The 21,864-nt window shown below is 34.8% G+C and overlaps 1 protein-coding gene across 4 annotated transcripts in view; it reads right to left on the bottom strand.

Annotated features, from left to right (window-relative positions):
- fliI (FLII actin remodeling protein) overlaps positions 1-21,864 on the bottom strand; it is a 436,796-nt gene that overhangs the window by 59,923 nt on the left and 355,009 nt on the right. For all 4 annotated transcript variants that reach the window (XM_090376949.1, XM_090376950.1, XM_090376948.1 and 1 more), the window contains one exon: positions 3,864-3,924. In XM_090376949.1, the coding sequence (XP_090233075.1) occupies positions 3,864-3,924 (61 nt within the window). The remainder of the gene's footprint in view (positions 1-3,863; positions 3,925-21,864) is intronic.

The following is a 21,864-nucleotide window of genomic DNA, read 5'->3' as shown; positions in this document are numbered from 1 at the left end:
TATAGTCTCATACTGAGGAGCAATATCCCAATTTGTCTGAAATGTAAAATAATGAACCAATGTATACTCCCCACCATGACTTATGGAAGTGAAAGGTGGGCGCTCACCAAAAGAATGGAAGAGAAGCTGAGAACTACACAGCGAAGAATGGAACGAATCATACTGGGAATCAGACTGTTAAAAAAGAAGAGAAACACATGAATTAGGCAGAAAACTCAAGTACATTCTTACTAAAAGGACATTCTAAAGAACTAAAATGGTCTTGGGCAGGACACATAGCTCGAAGACATGATGACAGATGGACTAAGAAAGTAACAGAACGGTACCAAAGGAGCTAGAAGAAACCCTGGGAGACAATAATGGAGATGGACAGATGAAATTCATGAGTTTGTGGGTAGTAAATGGATGGCCATTGCACAAAACAGAAGGAACTGGAAAGTTGCTGGAGAGGCCTTTATCCTGCAGTGGATTGAAAATGACTGATGATGATGAAGTGCCTACTGTTTTCATTATGTCTGTCTATCCATCCATTCATCTCTCCATCCATATCTAATAACTCAACTCCTAGCGGATTGATTTTCATGAAATTTTATATTTGGTTCTTTCAGAAAGATTTGTCAACCCATCCCAAATTTCATTAAAATCACACAAATTGGACAAAACCATACAGTTTATACAAAAAGAAATTCGAAGATTAAAACAAGGTTTTAATGCAGTAAGTACTGTCAGCTTTAGACAGTTTATGAATGGTCTGTATGTACTGCTTTGTGAGACTCATAAAAGTAGTGTTGCTTATGAAGAGAGGTATAAATATCTTATATATTTTTTTTTACAAATAGCTTAAATAAGAGTAAAGGTGATATTTATAAAAAGAATTGCTGTGATAGTGGATTATAATTCATGCAGAGATAGAATACAATATGAACAAACACTTTCAATGTACTATGCTGCTAAAGAAGAGCGTGAGTTAAAACAATATACAGGGTGTCTCAAAAATACACAGCATAACTTCAGGAATGAGTTCCTCATATGTAGACAATAAAAATATTTTATATCAACATAGTTCTGGAAATGCTTGGTTCCCGAGTTATTAACCAGAATGTTATTAAATTACCCAAATAACTTATCACCAAAACCACCCACCGAGATGTTGAGGCTGAACCGCTGTTGGTGATGTGATGGAAGAATTGCATGTGGGTTTTCCTCAGCCCATACATGCTGATTGTGAAAGTTTTGGATTCCGTCTTGTGTGAACTGTGCCTCATCTGTGAATATCACTAAGGCAGGAAAGTGAGGAGTTGTACCACACTGCTGCAAGAACCACTGGCAGAACATTACTCGCACAGGGTAATCTGCTGGTAACAAAGCCTGTACCTGTTGCAGATGGTAAGGATACAGCTGGTGTTCTCGCAACACTCTCCAAATAGTCGAACATTGAACAGCCAGTTGCATTGCTATTCTGAGTGTGCTGATTCCAGGAGTGGCATGCACAACATGGATACCTTCAAACGTTTTTCTGTCTGGATATCTTCATTCTGGGAACCTTTCGTGGTACAAACAATGAGCCTCCAGAGCATTGCCGTCCGCCAAATCATACATAAAGTGCATATCCGCTTGCTCCTGATTTGAGTACATGGTCGGAATGGAAAACCACCAGATTCTGTCAGTACCTTGTGATGAAGGAAATCACCTGCAGGAGATAAGACATTTCGGTTAATAACTTGTGAACCAAGCATTTCCGGAACTATGTTGATATAAAATATTTTTATTGTCTACATATGAGGAACTCATTCCTGAAGTTATGCTGTGTATTTTTGAGACACCCTGTATACATGTGGGAGAGGAGTAATAAATATTATATAGTTGTAATTAAACTGAAAGGCTGTTTAGGAAGAGTAAAACTGCAGTTTTATTAAGCATTCTATACAGTTATAATTTTAGTAATTAGTTGATAAGAAGATTACTATATTTACTTTTCCCTCTCTTTAATCAGAGAAAAAGAAAATCCTGAAATGTAATGCACTACATACATTACCTAACTTATGTTACAATCGGAGGCATCACCAGTAGGCTAAGAAAATTTCAATCAAGGAGATTCCTATGATTAGTCAAGGGCAGAATCACAAAATAGGAACACCATCAACATAAGATTTGGATTTATAATCTTTGCTAACTGTGAAACACAGAAGTCAAAGAAAAGTCATCTGAACTCTTTCTATCTCATTCATGATTCAATCCCCTCCCTTGACAGGGGGAGGTGAAAAGCAGAATGCAGAAAAATATGCCAACTGAGGAAGAACAGTTATAAAAATAAATCTTCCACACAAAGTCCTAAAATTGTTGAAGTCTTTAAATTTAATATTAACATTTAATATTTGAAATAAAGTACTTAAAACAATATAGTCTCACCTGATCCCTAAAATCAGAACTACTACTGGCATAATGTGCCGGTGGTTCTGATTTCAAGACCTAAACCTCTCTCAAACCTCAGAATTTGTTCATTATCCAGTAATCAAAGCAAGTTTTAATTATTTTTGTGACATCAAGAAAGGATATGACTGAACATTTATTGACGTTGATGTTCAAATCATTATAAATCCAATTAGGACTTTTAATTTTCAGTTAAGTAAAGATTTATAATCATCAATACAACGAATCAACCCACAATTTTTGTATCACGATGAACAAATTAATTTTATCCTTGACGTAAAGTTTACTAAAAATGTTTATTCATCCACCATTCTTTAAAAAATATTAACAAGTTACAGCTCATAAAGATTCAGCGATTGATAAATATAATGCCACCTGTCATAGCAGGTCAATAATCTCAATTAATTTTGTTCTGTATGTGAGGAATTAATTTTGTAATCCATGAAACAAGTGTTTGATTAAGGAAGTACAGACAACCCCCCCATATAACCCGGTACATCTACAACATGGTTTCGCTCTAACACAATTGATAAATTGCAGAAATCCTCGCACAACACGGTACTTATATAACATGGACTCGCTCTAACACGGTTAGAGAATTTCAGTAAAGCTCATATAATAGAGTATTTTTGAGCTTTTTTGCAGGAGAAACCCTGCTATTATGTTGGATGTAATTTTTTAACATTTCCACTCTTTTTGAATCCCCACTGTTGACTCGCTAGTAAAAAAAAATTATTGAGAAATCCCTGTATTTTATTTTGTTGGGAAATTTCCATGTTACATTCTGTGCTATTGAACTTGTGGCAGAATCTAGATTTCAACTGAGATTAGGTTCAATCACTACCTATTCAATAGTCAGTAACCCGGTACTGAAATTGGAGCAAATAGTAAGAATGTTAAAGACTTGGTCATTTATTAGATTTACTGAATTTTTCAGGCATGTCTGAAAGTGCTTTTTACAAACCTTTTCCTCTTGTTGTGTATCATCCTATCCTCTATAGTTAGTTGGTAGCCACTGCACTGGCAGCAATGGCTGTCAATGGAAAAGTCCTTTGTTGTTACAATGTATCTACATATCTGATTTTGAATACATTGAAACACAAGAAATTGCCCAAAAATATTATATAAACAAATTCCATCAGAAGGATGCACAGTATAACGTGATTACTATACTAAAAATTTTGCTCACTACACAATCAAAAAGCTGTAAATACTAGAGAAGTCAGTGCCACCTATTTAAGTAGAAGAATGTATAGTTAGTTAATTTATAAATCACTTAAGGGAAGAGTTAAAAACTGCTACAATGTAGCAGATTTTAAATCTTTGTATATTATCTAAGTGATGGTATACAAAGACACAGGATTATATCTCAAAACATTAAATTTTAGAACTTCATACACATGTACAGAAGCATGCATGCACAATGAACTTACTTGATGGGTACGTACAACTTCCAGCTTATCACCAAAATGTGCTTCAAATTTTTTCTGTAAACTGAAAGGTAACAATTATAAGAAATATCACTTTTGTTCTTTATAGAGATAGCATTAATTAAACAATAGAATACAAAGGGGGAAAAAATTATAATAATTTTTAATTAGTAATAATAATTCCAAAATATGGTATATGGAAATAACTTTTGGAGGCACCATGTCACGATGGGCTGTGGGTGAATCCTGTTTGAGAGGCTGCACCTTAACAATAACCTTTTCCAATGTAGAAGCAGTAGTTGTAAGAGGAATGGCAACACTTTCAAGATTTTTAGAAAGTGTGCCATTTCCCTTGGCACACTTCCTAAAAATCAAAACCTCTTTTATTTCTCTTGCATTTTAGGATATAATTCAACATTCATTTAAACTGTCTAAATAAGCAGAAATCCATCAGGAACACGTCTGGTGAAGAATATGCCCAAAAGGAATGATTTGCACATCTATTTCATTCCTAAGTAACTGCTGAAAGACATGGCTGTATGCTTTTCTGACAGACCTAAAAATGAGAAATAATCATGAACACTTACAATAAAGTTCTGTAACATTTAATTCATTCATCTAGTCACTGGTAGCAAAATCACATTAGTATTGCAACAGCTGTTGCAATGCTAATCAATGTCTGGAAGAATTTCTGAAGTTCTCTTAATTTCAGGCTATAGTTAGCCAATTTCAGGTATAGTTTTTCAGCCAGCATAACATGCAAATCAGCCTGCGAACACAGACATGATATACAGTGGATTCCGGTTATTTGGGCCAAATCTTAAAAAACAGAAACTAATCGAGAAAATAGCCAGGGTTTACTTCGCTTAATTGGAACAGCATGCCGTTTAATCAGGGCAGGAGACCGCAGCACTGGAGATTACCCTACGATTGTCTCTGACGGTACCACGTGGCTCGGTTGAAATTCTGGAGGTCACATCTATAAAACAATAAAAACAATTAGGAGTCACCTGTGTATTGGGCTTTTCTGTTAGTGAAATCTATCATAAATGGACAGTAAACTCGATCTTACTGAATTTGCGATAATACCGACAGCTGGAATTCTGTGGGTTATTATGGTGAAATGTGTTTACACTTCCATGAAATCTTCAATCAAATAAATAAATTAATTTTCAGATCTTCTCTTCATTCCTATTTTTAAAGCTTTGTAACTCGTTACTCCGTTCTCACTTGCCGTATCGTGTTACTTACAATTTGTGTGTGTGCTGTGTTCTTTGTTATTGATTGCTTTTCTTTTTACTGTTTTAAATTTTAATCCCCAACCCACAAATGTCAGTGAACAAAAATGTCAACTAGTTAGTACATACATATTACAGTACGTATTAATTATTCCGATTATCACATATGTTCTTCCGATTTTCATGTAACATTTAATTTTTTAATTGGTAAGGTAATAAAGGGTAAATTTGTGCTTAATATTTCTTTATTTTTATAGCCTCTGGATAATATTCCTCCTATTTTCGCTAATTAGAATCGCTGTGTAATAGAATTAAAATTCAATTCACAAACGTGATCATAATGACCGGCGCTTACTGCACATCGTATAGTGAACGGTACTTTACTATGTTGAGTTCGTTGTAATGTGATTTGATTGTACTGTGAACCAATTGTAAAAAAAAAAAGGGGGGGTACATTGTATTTTTAACTATTTACGTGAAACTTCGGATAATTGGGGCAGCCGCTTAATCGAGCCAAAATGCACTAGTCCCGATGTGTTCCAAATAACTGGAATGGACTGTACTTACAATGAATGCACACTTTAGAGCCATTACCAACCCATCATATATAACATTTTGTATATATATTGTCTTCCATGGCAGCCTAGTTGGCATGATACATCATTGTCTGTCACACAATTTAGAAAGGTCTTGTCCATGACTAGAGGAATTTCTAAAGCCCTCTTCAATCAGGGGTTATTTAACAGATCTCAAGTGGAGGGAGCAGGGTTCCCCCCATGCCTTATTCTGAGTTTATTAGCCTGCACTTGCAAGTTTACAACAAAACACACTTCTACAGACAAAATATATGGCGCCTCCGTAGCCAGGTGGGCAGAAGCAGTAGTGCGTAGCACACGCTTCTTGATTAGACCGGGGTTCGAGCATGTGACCACCAAATACGGAGGATGAGGAAAGGTCAGGGAATGACCACCGCATATCCCCGGAGCAATATGGCCTTAGTTGCTAATGCTCCTAAAAACCAAATAACAACAAAATATATATATATATGGGTATGCGCTACAGTCTATTGTACCACTAAAATAATTTGAATTTTAGCATTTATACATTCCAAGATGTGTCAAAGATACAAAATGATGTACTTGGGATTTGTGTCACTTTTCAGTATGCTGTAAGAGCAGTGGTGTGCTCTTCCTGTTCATCGATTCCTTTGAGTTGAACCACCCGTTCTAGAGTTGGTGTCATACCCAGATGACCAGTCAATCAACTCACTGTGGATTGGTAAGGCAAAACAACGTAAAATAAAAATGTTTCTTTTGTTGGACTGATTACTTAAGCATAATAAATTACATCTGTATCTTTTGTATTATGAGTTATGTTTCATACTGAAAAATCTCAAAATCAGATATTCATTAATAATGGATATTGTCGATGAATATCTGATTTTGAGATTCTTTTCAGATTGTTCAGTGATGTACAATGGCACAAATTACTATAATTAGCATTAGCATTAGTAGGGCACATGATGCAAGAAAGCAAGCTTAAATAGCATCAGCAAAAAAAAAAAAAAAAACACCCTTTCCATTTCACCCATCCATTTACTCCAAATGTTTGTCTAGTTCTGCCTTGAACTTATTTAAGTTCCTTGGATCAAAGAACCAAGGATATACCCAAAAACTCACCTGACACCAATTACACCTTACTAACAGTGCACAACAGTATAGGTAACATTAATAGAGGCATATGATGCAAGAAAGCAAGTCAATACAGCATCAGCCAAACTAAAAAAAAAAAAAAACCTTCCCATTTCATCCATCCATTCACTCCAAACGCTTGTCCAGTTCTGCCTTGAACTTATTTAAGTTGTTGACCTCCACTACAACAGATGGAATTTTGTTCAAACTGTTATTTAACAGATCTCAAGTGGAGGGAGCAGGGTTTTTTCCCCCCATGCTTTAGGGTACTCTCACGTAGAACGCAGGTGACCGCTTACTTGGAACCAGCAGTGATGCACAGCTGAAGCTTCTCACTGGGTATGAACACATAGAAAGCAGTGAACGGTGCAACTTCTCACTGGGGTAGGCTTTACGGGCACTATTACGGAACGTTAATCCCTTTAGCTCTCGGGTAAACCGCTACCATAAAATTTCCGATTATCACTTCCTGCAATTCAGCAGGTGTCCCGTAATTTTCAGGTGAAAACTTATCAAATGATAAATAATTAGGGGAAAAGAGGGAGCTGGTTGTTTACTAATGCCCATTGCAGGGACATTCGATTAAATATTCGTTGGAATGAGCACTGAAATAATTGAAAGAGGAAGGGAATAATGTTTCTGCAGTGGAAGAATTTAAAATTTATCTAAGAAAAAAAAAAACAACACTAAAGTTGCGAAGTGTTCAGAAGTTGAATACGTGTTACACATATGAATAAGTGTTATGTATTGATAACAGTTGAGGAGAATGAAAAAAACAACAAAAAACCGGAAAGATGAGAGGAGGTAGCATAGCTACAAATTGAAAAATGAAGAAGCATAACAATCAAAGATAAAAAATAATATATTTTAAACGTAAGATAGAATTATCCGATGCCGAGCAATCCTGGAGTCTCTTCCAGTGTCAAACACCAGGACTGCACAGAAAAAAAAAAGAAGAAAAGACAATATCAGTTTTCTTGCATTCTTTTTTAAGACTTATCTCCGAAAGGGTAGGGGGGGGGTTACGAGATCTAGATAGAATTCAAAACTAGGACACTTTTAGTTTTAAAAACGATAACATTTTAAAAATGATATAATTATTATTAAAAAATTACGATACATACTTATCTTTACTGCCAATAATTTTCAGTAAGTTCGGATTACAAAGTAAGTAATTATAAAATGTTTTTCAATCCATTTTGAAATTATATGCACGAAAAAGTTATTAACAAAATACTATTCACAGTATTTGTCTCCATATTATTTATAATGTTGCTCCATTAATGAAAATACATGTTCTATGTTCCATTGTGGGCAAAAAAAAAAAAAAAAAAAAAAATATATATATATATATATAGATATATAGATTGAAATGTATATTTAAAAGCTCGGAACATATCTGGGAACTCTTGCATTAATTAAAGTATCCAGCCCACTTTCTATGCAATTATCATATTTCTTCTTGCCCAATTATCATCTTTTTCTCTGAAAAATTTCTTTAAATTCATAATTTGGTCAAATAATCTAATATCATCGATTTTCGATTATACAAATGATGATACAATCCACACAAATATTTATAAAAAAACCCAGCGTAATACAAATATTAACCCGGTTATACACTTCTGTACTTCATACCATATATATATATATATTTATATATATTTATTATAAAATAGATTTCATATATATATATATATATATCAAAGTATTAAAGATATTTTACTGGATTTATACGTTATCGTTATTTATATATATATATAGATTTATATAGCTATATATATTTATGTAACGCACTGCGTACATAAATTGACAAATTGTTATAAAAATATATAGCGATTTTTTTGAATTGTAATTGTGAGTTTCTGTTGTAATTAATTTTTATATCATCTGTAATCACATACAGGCTTTTTCGTTGTTAATCTGCATTTGGATGAAGGCACTCGAAGTTTTCAAAAACCTAAATTAAAAAATGTTGTTAGTCATGCTTTTTACAATCAAACATCATAATCCCAGTACCATAATATACATCATATTAGTATGTAATTTTTCTGTTTTTGTCCCATATTGGTCGTCGAAGATACACCTTGGAAATAAAAGCTTAAATGTCCATGTTGCAATGAATGTGTGGCGTCGACAACCAGCGAGCTTAAATAAAAATTCATTTAAGCAAGCAGGTAGATTAGCACAACCAGCACTAACCAATTCCGATACGTTTTTGCGGATCCCACTGTCTCGCTTGACTTGGTGGAGAGGGGGATGAATCACATTTTCCATTAACGGATTAAATTTGTATGATTATCAGTGATTTTTAGGTATAGCTTAGTAATGGAAATCATACAACATGCATTTTTCAAATTAATTAAGTTTCATTTAATGTTTAACTGCAGAAGGAAAACCGAGATTAATTAGAAGGGAGGAAATATGAAACCGACGGGTGTTATCAGTTACTGTCTTCTTTAAGGTCTTCATTTAAAATATAATGCATATTTTACGCACCGTGCAGGCTGCAATTTGTTGTACAAAGCAAAACAATAAGAAACTTTTTTTAAAAAGTTTCTTATTGTTTTCAATGATAATAAAATTTAAACTGATGTTTTTAGAAACAATAAGTATAAATCTAGAAACTTAAGTAATGAAAAGTTCATTTTAGATATTCCAAAACTATTTCTTCGTTGTCATAATGATTATTTATTTAATTTTTTTTTTTCAAGATTGAAATCAATAAGGAACTGATGGGCATACCCAATGTCTGTACATTACAGTAGACAAAATTTTTAATATCATAATTTATGTAACGAATTGGAAGTTTCTAAATATTCAGAACGAATAGAGAAATGCTATGTTTCCAATTCGAATAATAAAAACACTGACTAACAGACTATTTCTACATACAGTATTTATTAGCACTTTACAAATAAATATAAGAAAAAAAAAAGAACTGTTTTTACTTTGAGAAAATAAAAAAATAAGGGTATTTTTTTTATTATTATTTTATTTATTTTTTTTTATTTTGTTTTTTGTCAGCATTTCTCCATGGTATTCCTGTTTAATGCAGATTGACACTTTTGTCCCATATTGCACGTTTGACATAATACATAAAATTCAGTCTGAAATCAAAATTTTGGTATCCACGTTTAAAACTTTTGGATTACAAGTTTTCTCTACATCTCCGTGAATTTGTGCTTTCTACAGCAATAGCAGTTCTAAAAATTGCCTAAAGGCCAGATTTATATCAGAGGTGTGAACAACGCATATCCAGTTGAGTGACATCTGTACTTCCCTGAGAACCAGTAAGCTTAATTTGTTGAAGTAAGCTGGGGGATTAACACAAGAAGCGATGCCGCTGTCCACACGCTCTTATTGTATGCACTCCCATTGACTTACATTGTTCATTTAGGCTGCTGGTTCCAAGTAAGCGGTCACCTGCGTTCTATGTGAGAGCACCCTTATTCTGGGTTTATTAACCTGCACTTGCAAGTTTACAACAGAACACACTTCTACAGACAAAATACATATATGGGTATGTGCGACAGTCTAATGTACCACTAAAATACACCCATGGGCTAAAGCCAAATTTCCGCACATCTATTCTACAATTGTCTTTCCTCGATTTGAATATATGCCCCCTCAGGTGAGAAATCTGAGAAAGGGGAAGAAACCCATTAGCATTGAGCTTGCTCAATCCATTCAAGACCTTATACACCTCAATTAGATCACCTCACAGGTGCCTAGTCTTCAGAAGCTGCAATTTGCAGACCCTTAAGCCTTTCTGGGTAATCCTTTGTTCCCCTCACCAATCTCGTCGCCCTTCTCTGTATTCATTCCAGCAGCTCTACATCTTTCCTAAAATGAGGCCTCCAGACCTGTATACAGTACTCAAGGTGCGGCCCGACCATTGCCTTATACAAGGGAACAATCACCTCCTTATCCCTACTAGCATAATTTCTGTATATCATTGACACAAAACCATGGGCTACTCTTGCAGCCTTTTTTGCATTGCTCATAAAACTTCATATCTGACTGCACAATTACCCGCAGGTCCTTTTCATTCTCCACAACCCTGAGTGTAGTACCACCAAGTTGATACGTTACTCTGTGGGTTACTCATACCCATATGCAGTACCTTATATTTGTCAATGTTAAACTTCAGTTGCCACCTCTCAGCCCATCTGCTCAACTTTTCCAGATCCTATTGCAGTAGCATACTATCATTACTGTAGTAGTAGTAGTAGTGGCATGTGATGCAAGAAAGCAAGTGTATGAGCTTATGCAGCATCAGCCAAAAAAAAAAAAAAAAAAATCACACCATTCCCTCCAAATGCCTGTCCAGTTCCTCCTTAAATTTATTCAACCTATCAACTTCCACAACGACGGATGGAAGTTTGTTCCAGCAATTAACTGCCCGCTGGCTAAAGGCAAATTTCCACACATCTATTCTACATCTGTCCTTTCTTAATTTGAATTTATGCCCCCTTACACAGAGTAAGGGGGCATAATGGGATCCTTCAACTTATTCAGATTACATTTGTAATCTGAACAAGTGGAAGGATCCCATCAGAATTCAGCGTGCTCAACCCATTCAAGGCCTTATACACCTCATTGAGATCACCGTGCAGGTGCCTAGTTTCCAGCCACTGCAATTTGCAGAGCTTAAACCTCTCTTGGTAAGAGGATCCCTTCATTCCCCTCACCAATCTTGTTGCCCTTCTCTGTACACGCTCAAGTAAATCTACATCCTTCCTAAAATGAGGCCTCCAGACCTGTATGCAGTACTCAAGGCGTGGCCTGACCACTGCCTTATACAGAGGGACAATCACCTCCTTCTCCCTGCTAGCAAAATTCCTATATATCATTGACAAAACCCCATGACCTGCCCTGGCAGCCTGTCTGCATTGCTCAGAAAACTTCATATCTGACTGCACAATTACTCCCAGGTCTTTTTCATTTTCTACCACCTTAAGTGTAGCACCACACAGTTGGTACGTTTCTCTGGGGTTACTTCTACCCATATGCAGTACTTTGCATTTGTCAAGGTTAAACTTCAGTTGCCACTTCTTAGCCCATCTGCCCAAATTATCTAGATCCTGTTGCAGTAGCACACTGCCATAACTGTCATTAACAACCCTGCCAACCTTTGTATTATCTGTAAACTTTGACATTAAGCCTGATATACCTTCATCAATATCACTGATAAATATACAAAACAACAGTGGACCTAACACTGAACCCTGTGGGACTTCACTAATAACATTAGTCCACGAAGAGCAGCACCATTGATTACCACTCTCTGTCTTCTCCCACTTAACCATCCTTTTATCCATTGTAGCAACTTACCCTTAATACCATTCTGCTCCAATTTGTACAATAGTCTTCCATGGGCAACAGTGTCAAAAGCTTTCCTGAAATCCAAATATATGATATCAAAATTATTTTTTGCATCCAGTTCCTTTGTAACCACATCATAATATCCTATCAAATTTGTCAGACAAGACTTTCCCTTAACAAACCCATGCTGTGTCTGAATTATTGCTGCAGTCTTGTCTAGATGATCCTGCAATGCATCTTTAACCAGTGACTCCATTATTTTACCCAGAACAGAAGTTAAACTAACTGGTCTGTAATTACTCGTGTCACCCTTCGATCCCCCTTTGTGAATTGGGGATACATTTGCACCTCTCCAGTCCGTGAGAAACCTCACCTGGGTCCAAGGATGCTCTCATAATTATGGCTAAGGGTTTGCTTTGTTGCTGTCATTAACAACCCTGCCACCCTTCATATCGTCTGCAAACTTAGACATTAACTCTGATTCCCTTCATCAATATCATTAATAAATACCGAAAACAACAATGGGCCCAATACCGAACCCTGGGGGATTCCACTAATATCATTACTCCATAAAGAGCAGTGTCTATTGATAATCACACACTCTGTCTTCTCCCACTCAACCATTCTTTTATCCACTATAGCAATTTGCTCTTATACTGCTCCAATTTATACAGTATTCTTCCATGTGCCACAGTATCAAAAGCTTTCCTAAAATCCAAGTATATGATATCAAAATTATTCTTTGCATCCAATTCCTTTGTGACCACATCGTAGTCAGAGGCGGATTAAAGTCGGTTGAGGCCCCGGGTGCAGAAGAAAATATTGGGCACCTTAAAAAAGAGAGAGAGACAGGGAAAATAAAAATACATGTTAACCATTTTTTTTAATAAATAAAAAATATTATGTACTATTAATGTTTTATTTCCAATAAAATTTGAATATAATATATGTATAATATAATTAATAATAGCATAATAATCATAATCAAAAAGTTTTGAACTAATAGTTGAACATATGTAAAAGTATAATTATAATTAATGATAGTATACATATAATAGGTGTAACAATCAGAAATTTGAACAAAAAAATCATACAGAATTTTACTTGAAATTAAAATTACAAATGTGAAAATATTTAAATAAATTTTTTTCTTGCTTTTTGTTTTGCAAACTTATTAACTATCTCATCACAATCAATAATTTTAAGTAAATCGCTCTCTATATATAAAATAGCCATATTATTTAGTCTTTCCTCTGAAATTGAATTTCTTAGATAATTTTTTACTATTTTTAGACAAGAAAATGAGCATTCCGCCGATGCGTTTGAAATTAGCATGGTTAACAAAATTTTCAAAATAATTTCCACATTTCGAAAAGTTCCACATTTCGAAAAGTTGCTTTCATATCTAATGCTTTTTTGTATATATTATTAATTGATCGCTTGTCTTCTTCATATAAAATGATTAAAAACTGTTCCAACTCATCTTTAAAATTACTTGAATCAAGGTCATCTTTATACATTTCAATTAAATTATTAACACATTTTTTCTTTTCTTCTACACACAATGTAAACAGGAAAAAAACTCTAAAATTACTTATAACATTTTCATAGATTTTTTTGCATTTGTTCAGTTTTGCTATTAAATGATCGCATATTACGTAGAGTACATTATGTAAAAAAAATTCCTTTCAATTTTCTGTACATGTTCGCTTGCGATCATCTTCAAATGTTTTATCTGTTAGTTCTTTAACTTCTGGTTCGATTTCGTTGAAATTATGTCTTATGTTTTCATTAATAAAAATTTCTAGACTTTTTAATAATGACGCACCTTTAACAATTGTGCAGTCAATAGATTTTAAAGATTTACTTGTTGCACTGATTCTTTGCACAATTTTATTCCATAGGACTGTCATTACAGCAGTTTCATAATCATTCATTTCTTTAAGTAATGATTTTGCTTCAATAACAACAATTTTTTTTCTTTTGTGGAATTGCATATCTCATCTAATGCCTCTTTTATATTTTTGTAGTCACATTTTAACGCTAAAACTGCATCAGCCCTGGCAGACCACCTTGTATCTGACAATTTCTTTAATGTATAAGAACCTTTATCCAATTTATTGCATAACATGTTCCATCAAAACATTGATGCAGAGAAAAAAACAAACAAATTTTGCACAAATAAAAAATATCTGGAAGCATTATTACAACTCTCTGCAGCAACATAACCAACTAAATTAAGTGAATGACTGGAGCACAGAATAAACGTTGCTGATGGAGCATGTTGTCTTATTCTTGTTTGCAGACCATTGTACTTGCCTGACATATTTGCTGCATTGTTGTACGATTGTCCACGGCAATATTTTATATCTACTGGCAAATTTTGAAAGGTAGATAAAACTGTCTCTTCTAGATACTCTGTATCATGTCTTTCTATAGGGAAGAACTTTAAAAATCTTTCTTTAACATCCCCATTTGCTGATAAATAGCGCACTACAAAAGTAAGTTGATCTACATGCACAACATCGGACGTAGAATCTAAAATAATACTATACAGCAGGCCCCCATTATAACGCGGTTCGCTTTACGCTGATTCGCTATAACGCTGTTCTTATATTATAACCCGTATCTGACTATAACGCTGTCACAGATCACTATAACGCTCTTTTACAGATTACATTTTTGACATATTTAACGAAATCGTTTCATTTGACGGAGTTGATAGCTTGAAAATGAATAGCAAAACAGCATTAAAACGTTTCCCACGCTCAGTGAAATTTTCTCGCACGCTAATTTAATTGCAGTACAGTGACTTGTTACGTAGTTCCGAGATCAATATTTTAAAAAATGATCAAATATATTGCTTGTAATATTTGCGTTATATGCATTTATACGAAGTCTAGTCATCACTCAGTACAGTATTAGACATCGTGCGTAACGAACAGTTTACATGAACATTGTATCATAATTAATTCAACCAACGCAGTTACATTTTCGAAGAGCTAATAATGACTGATAGGAATGAAAAAGCAACAACGTCTGGGCGCAGTACGAAGACTATAAATGTAAGAAAAAGACTGAATTTAAAAATTAAATTAGACGTTTTGAAGCGAATCGATTCCGGTCAACGACAAGCGGATGTGTGCCATAATTTAGGACTTGCAACTTTAACTGTAAGAACAATTATAAAAAAATAAAGAATTAATTTTAGCAGCGGGAAAGATAGCTGTTCCACTGCAAGCAACTAGGACTAGGCCGGCTATTAGGATTGAAATGGAAAGACTAATTTTATTGAAGATAATATTCCATGCAGAATTCAGTTAAGTTAAATATTTAAAAAAAAAAGAGAGAAAGAGATTAGCCAATATGATGATCTGAAGAAAACTCGCCTAAAAAAAAAAAAAAAAAAATGTGGAACCATTTAAATCTGGTAAGGGCTTGTAGAATAGATTTAAAATACAGGGAGAAGCCGCAAGTGCAGATCAAGGAGCCGAAACTTTCAAAAAAGAACTTGTTAAAATTATTGAAAAGGGGTATTATGTGTTATACTTCTCAACAAGTTTTTAACATAGCTGAAGCAGGACTTTTGTGGAAACGAATGCCTAAAAGAAGTTTCATCTTGAAAGAAGAAAAAAACATGCCAAGTTTCAAAGCGGCAAAGGATCAGTTGACTTTATTGTTGGGTGGTAAAGCTGCGGGCCATTTAAAATTAATATCCTTTTTAGTTTATTTGGAAGAGGGCCAAAGTTCAACTCAAAATCCACAAATTTTTCATGATTAAATTCATCCATTAAATTAAATCAATTAAATTCATTATTTTAATTGGAATTTTAAGTTTACTTTTGATACGCAAGTAGTTACTACATAATTATACGTATGTAATGCAGAATATTTTATATGTGCAAATATTTGAATATTAAATATTTTGACCGACATTTGTGCATCTTTTCATTACTGTTTATTATTGATTAGGAAATATCCTATGGCACCGACCGCAGCTCATAAATACATATGTTACCTTATGGGAAAGCGGCGCTCACTTAGCACGGATTCACTTAGTGCTCTGTTTTTCCGGAACGAATGATCAGCGTTAAGCGGGGGTCACCTGTAATATTTTGCGCATTTTATTTCCTCCACAATGTGTGCCATAAGATAATCGGCAATTATTTGCAAAAGTTCATCAATGTCTGATGCGATAAGTAATTTACATGTCCGCTACCTTGATTTCCATACTTTTGTAAGTGCAACTTTAAAAAATTGTCATATTCATTCAAATACTCTAAACTAGTCAAATAATTGCCTTTTCTCGAAGATGTTGCACTCTCATTATGGCCTCTAAAATCAATGCCCAAACTTGCGAGGAATTTTATTGTGGATACAATTCTTTGCAGAATCTCTCTGCAATAATTTTCTTTTTGCAGATTTTGAACATCAATGCAATTTAACGTAGAGGAGCGCATGTATAATGTACACATTGAAGTGATGTGCTCTTTTGACATTTCATGCTCGGACAAAGTTATTCCAATATTTTTCCAATTTTGAAACCCTGTAGTCAACTTAGACTTTGAGCCCAAAAACATTTTGCATGGGTAACAATAAATTGATTTGGATGTTTCGGAAAAAATTAGCCACGTCCTTTCTTCTTTTTCACCATTCAAAATTTTTCTGTAAAAATGGTCTTTACACAAGCCTCTGTAGTAAATGCAATCACCGTGTTTATAGACTGATTTAAGTGTAGTTATATCGCCCATATTTTTTGGTTTATTTGAAATTAGAAATTCAACCATTTCATTAGATAAAACATTAGGCCAGAGAGCAATATCTTTTAGTGTAACTTCGAATGGAATATTTTCCGTTTGCGTTTCAATATTTTCTAATGGACTTTTTTCTATATTTTTTTCTAATGGTTTTTCACCTGGTTGACTGGTTCTTCATCTTCTTCATCATTGTTGCTTTCTTCTATACCTTGGTTTTCAACTTCAACTAACTCTTTTTGTTGACTGATGGAAGTTCCTTGTTCTTCATCTTCATTGTTGCTCGAATTATGATGGCCTGAATGACCAGGGCCAGTTATAAATTTGTCCAATGCTCCTTTCTGTTGGTTGGCAACTTGCTCGCGTCTTTTTTTAATTTGTCTTTTTTCAGCCCCTGATAGATGTCGTTTCATTTTTCTAGCTACCATTGGTAGCCTACCAATGAAAAGAAAAATATAAAATTTAATAGTCTGAACGATTAGAATACTAGAGAAGAGATTTTTCGTTATAGTGCAATAAATTAATGATTAATTAAAATTCAAAAATTATTCATAAACTACGAAAATCCAGGCACTGATGTAACAACAGGAATTAATTTTATCTTAACATAATTTCAAAAATATATGATATACGCGTATTTGTGTATATCGTAAGTCTGCACTGCAGGAGAACCTTTGTAAGTACAAAGTAGCAAATATGATTCTATTGCTCCAATGAGTGGTAGCGCAGCCGCGCGGGGCCTATACAGCGTAGTAATGAAATATTGAAAATAAGCGAATATAAACATACTATCAGGTTTTACCGCCAATTGTAAACTTGTACGTAATTAAAATTGCACATATGAAACCAAACTTGGTGTCGTTAGAAAAAAGTGTAAGGTTGGGGTTTTGTGGGGCCCTTCAGAAGTCAGGGCCCAGTGCGCCCGCCATTAAATCTGCCTCTGATCGTAGTATCTAATCAAATTTGTCAGACAAGACTTCCCATTAACAAACCAATTCTGTGTCTGAACTATAACTGCAGTCTTGTCTACATGATGCTGCATCACTTCCTTAACTAGTGACTCCATTATTTTCCCTGGAACAGAATTAGACTAACAGGTCTGTAATTACCTGTATCACCCTTTGATCCCCCTTTGTGAATTGGGGACCCATTTGCACATCTCCAGTCCATAGGGACCTCCCCTGAGTCCAAGGAAGCTTTCATAATTATGGCTAAGGGTTTGCTTACTTCCTTTGCTGCCTCGTTTAATATAACTCGATAGATCCCATCCAACCCAGGTGCCTTGCTTATGTTTAACTTCAACAATTTCTTCTCCGCTTTGCTCTCAGTTATTACAAAATCACTTAGCTCCCTTTTAGAATTTGATATAAACTTCTGGCATTTCCTTCCTTGAATAACTCCTCATGTGTGAATGTAGATGCAAAATACTCATTCAGTTTATCAGCTACCTGAGCATGATCATCAATAGTCAAATCCTCTATGTTAAGTGGACCAATTTGATTCATCCCTTTTCTTTTAGAGTTTACTTAAGTAAAGAACTCTTTGTTGTTTTTCTTTGCATTTTTTGCCAAAGATTTCTCCTAATCTACCTTCGCCTCCCTAACCACCTTTGGAACTTGATTATAGACTAGCTTATATTTGCCATAGGCTTCTGTGCCACCTAATAATATATATGCATTCCAAGCATTTTTCTTTTCTGCCACGAGCCACATTAATTCATTTGATATCCATTTAGTCTAAACCTTGAACAGTATTTCTTAGTTGGCATCAAAAGTCTAGTACCCTCTAAGATTAAGTCCTTGAATGCTTCCCATTTAGAATTCACCATTGGTACCATCAGTTGATCCCACTGTATAGAATTTTAAAACTCTCTGAGACCACTATAGTCACCTTTACGAAAGCAAAAACTCTTCCCCTTACCCCGATGGTAGTTACATCTTTAAGTAAAGCCCACATCAGTACATTGTGATCACTGCCACCTAGTGGTCCTTTTACTTGCAGATTCTTAATGCATGAAGAATCACTGCTGATAATCAGATCAAGAGTATTACTTCCTCTAGTTGCCTCTCGAACATGTTGCTGTAGAAAACAGTCATCCAATAAATCCACAAAACTCTTGCTGGTGTGCAAGTGGGTTGGTCAGCAAGTGACCAACCCGACTTGTGGGTTGGTCACTTGCTGGTGTGCAAGTGACCAACCCACAAGTTCCAGTCAATATCTGGAGAGTTAAAATCCCCCATTATAAGATGTTCTGATATACTGGCCCACTCTATTTCTCTGCACAATTGCTCATTATACTCATCAGAGTCATTAGGTCTATAACACACTCCTACTCTCAACTGGGTTTTCCCAGTGCTTATGTCACACTACACTGACTCAACATTGCATTGTCCAGCCATGTCGACTGGCTGTACTACCCCTTGGATTTTATGTGTTTCTTAACTAACAGCATAAACTCTCCTGCCTTCCTGCTGCGTCTATCCTTTCTGTACACATTGTACTCCCCAAATTCGAATTCTGCACTGCTTATATCTGTGTGGCACCACAGCTCTGATATCTCAACAATATCCGCTTTTGATGTCTTGAACAATACTTCAAATTCATTAAATTTATTTACTATACTCCTAGCATTGATGTACATGCAAGAGTACATACACCTATTCTTACTCTTAATTACCTTAACACAACCCATGTATTTACTTGTTCTATTATGACACCCAGCAGCCCTTGAAATCCCCCGTACCTCGCTCTGTAGGCTGCTGCTAATTTCAATAGAAGCAGTTCAAGAATCATTTTCACCCTGCCCGTGGCTACTGTTAACCTATTAATCTGTGAATCCCCCCCCCAAGTTAGCAGTTTTCCAACCCACTAACACTGCCTCGATAGCATCAGCAAATATTCTTGTACCCTTTCTATTTAAGTGTATCCCATCCCTGTAGAAACAATCTCTCCTGTTAAGGAGCACAGACAATGTTGAGAAAATTCTACCCCATGAGTCTTGCACTATCTCTCCAGCACATCATTTTGGATATTGTTTTTGCATTTCCCAAACTGTACTGAAATGTCTTCTGATAGACAGTGACTGCTGCTGAGCCTGTGCAATATGCTGTATCCTCCGTTCATCATGAACATCTACCTTGTGTAATCTTTTACAGTTTTGGTGGCAGGAAGTAGTTTGACCTGCTCAACACCATTCTTTGTACATCTTAACCACAGTGAGCCATGAGCAACCAACAAGATGTGCCATTTGTGATATGGAAGCACCCAAAGCACAGGATCTCACAATCATGCCTTTTTGAAACTCTGTGATATCTTTACTATATCCCATAACTGCTACTTTATCCTTTTTACTTGCACAATCAGATGCAAAATACCACTGCTCTAGCATATGAAACTGTTCGGCTTTTTATACTGCAATGTATGCAGAATAGTCCATTAAGAATAGGGATGGTCATATTTCAGTGATTACTGAGTGTATATTCATTCAGTGATCACTGAGTGTATATAGACATGTAAATTTAAAGTTTTCAAAATCAGTTAGTTTCATGTTTAGCTGAGTAAAATATTTTCTGAAATATAATCCTTCTATATTTTAATTAATATAACATAAATAAAAGTTGGACACTGTTTGATGGTTGGAATGAGACTTCTAAAACTTCCTTTACAGTTAAAATGAGATGTTTCACTTTTTTATTGAAATAAAATAAAAAACAGTGAAAAAAAAGTGAAAAATAAAAAATAGTGAAATATTTAATTTCCTAAAGAATTATTAGGTATCCCACTTCTCAATATCCTTTGCTTCAAAATCTGCTTCAATTCTTGTGACATGCTGACTGCATTCTCCCTTCTATTTAAATTTACCATGCACTTGAATGTTTGAGCATCTTTTCACCAGGGGCTCACATCTGGTGAGTATGGGCTTGTCAAACTCAGAGTCCTGAGCTGGCTATCATCATTCTTCTCTTTCTTGGTGATTCCTTTCTCTCTCTCTCTCTCTCTCTCTCTCTCTCTCTCTCTCTCTCTCGAGGTAACTCGAGAATTTTTTTTTTTGGCTGGTGCAGCATAAGCCTCAGGCTTCCTTGTGCCATATGGATAATATTACTAATACTAATATTTGGCACTAGGTTTCTCCACGATTTGAGGAGAACAGAGTTTTGGATATCTTTCGAAACTCATGCTACCATATAAATGACATCTTTCATACAGGTTTTTTACAATAGGGCTTAACTTACTGAAAAAGATGCTGAAAGTCAGTAAGTGAATTTAAAGTTGAAGAAATAATTGTAAAAGTCTTAATCTGAATGTAGCAGAATGTGGCACCAGCCATCAAAGAATTCATAACATTAAACTAATGAAAAAAAAAAAAAAAGACAAAGTTGGTATGTTTTCATCTGGTATAGAAAGCCCCAAGAAGTCCAGAAATATTGTTTGAGAAAAATACAGAATTTTCCACAGGCGTTTAAAAGTGAGCAGGAACCTTTAAAAAGTCAGCCAGTTAATTCTGCATTTAAAAAGGTGGTTGTATAACTATTGTATAACTATAAAACAAATTAGTAAATGTAGGCAATGTGTTAGTAAAAGTAATAATTCATGGTTTATAATAAAAAACAAAAAATAATGACTTTTAAGTATGAACTGAGAACATTTTGTTTCTATGAATCTGGCACATTACTCATTCATTCAGCCAACTTCAGCTTCAATATCAATATATGGATAGCCCATGTGATAAGTATGCAAAAAATTAATAATAACTTCAGGATTTCTATTGGTTTGATTTTAATGAAATTTCAGTATCGAGAACATTTCTTCCTTGGCCCAAATATAATAATAAATTTTGTGAAAATTCATCCACTGGGAGTTGAGCCATTACATGCAGCTGGACAGAGAAAGAAATAATAATTGTCAGATTTACATTGGTTCAATTTTAATGAAATTTTGGATGGCTTGAAAGGTTTTTTTAAAAAGCCCAAATTTCATGAAAATCCATTCTATT

This window comes from Mastigoproctus giganteus, chromosome 7 (genome assembly GCF_048544385.1).
Source record: "Mastigoproctus giganteus isolate SK-2022 chromosome 7, ASM4854438v1, whole genome shotgun sequence".
Classification (NCBI taxonomy): Eukaryota; Metazoa; Arthropoda; class Arachnida; order Uropygi; family Thelyphonidae; genus Mastigoproctus; species Mastigoproctus giganteus.
This window is presented reverse-complemented; position numbering and strand designations above follow the sequence as displayed.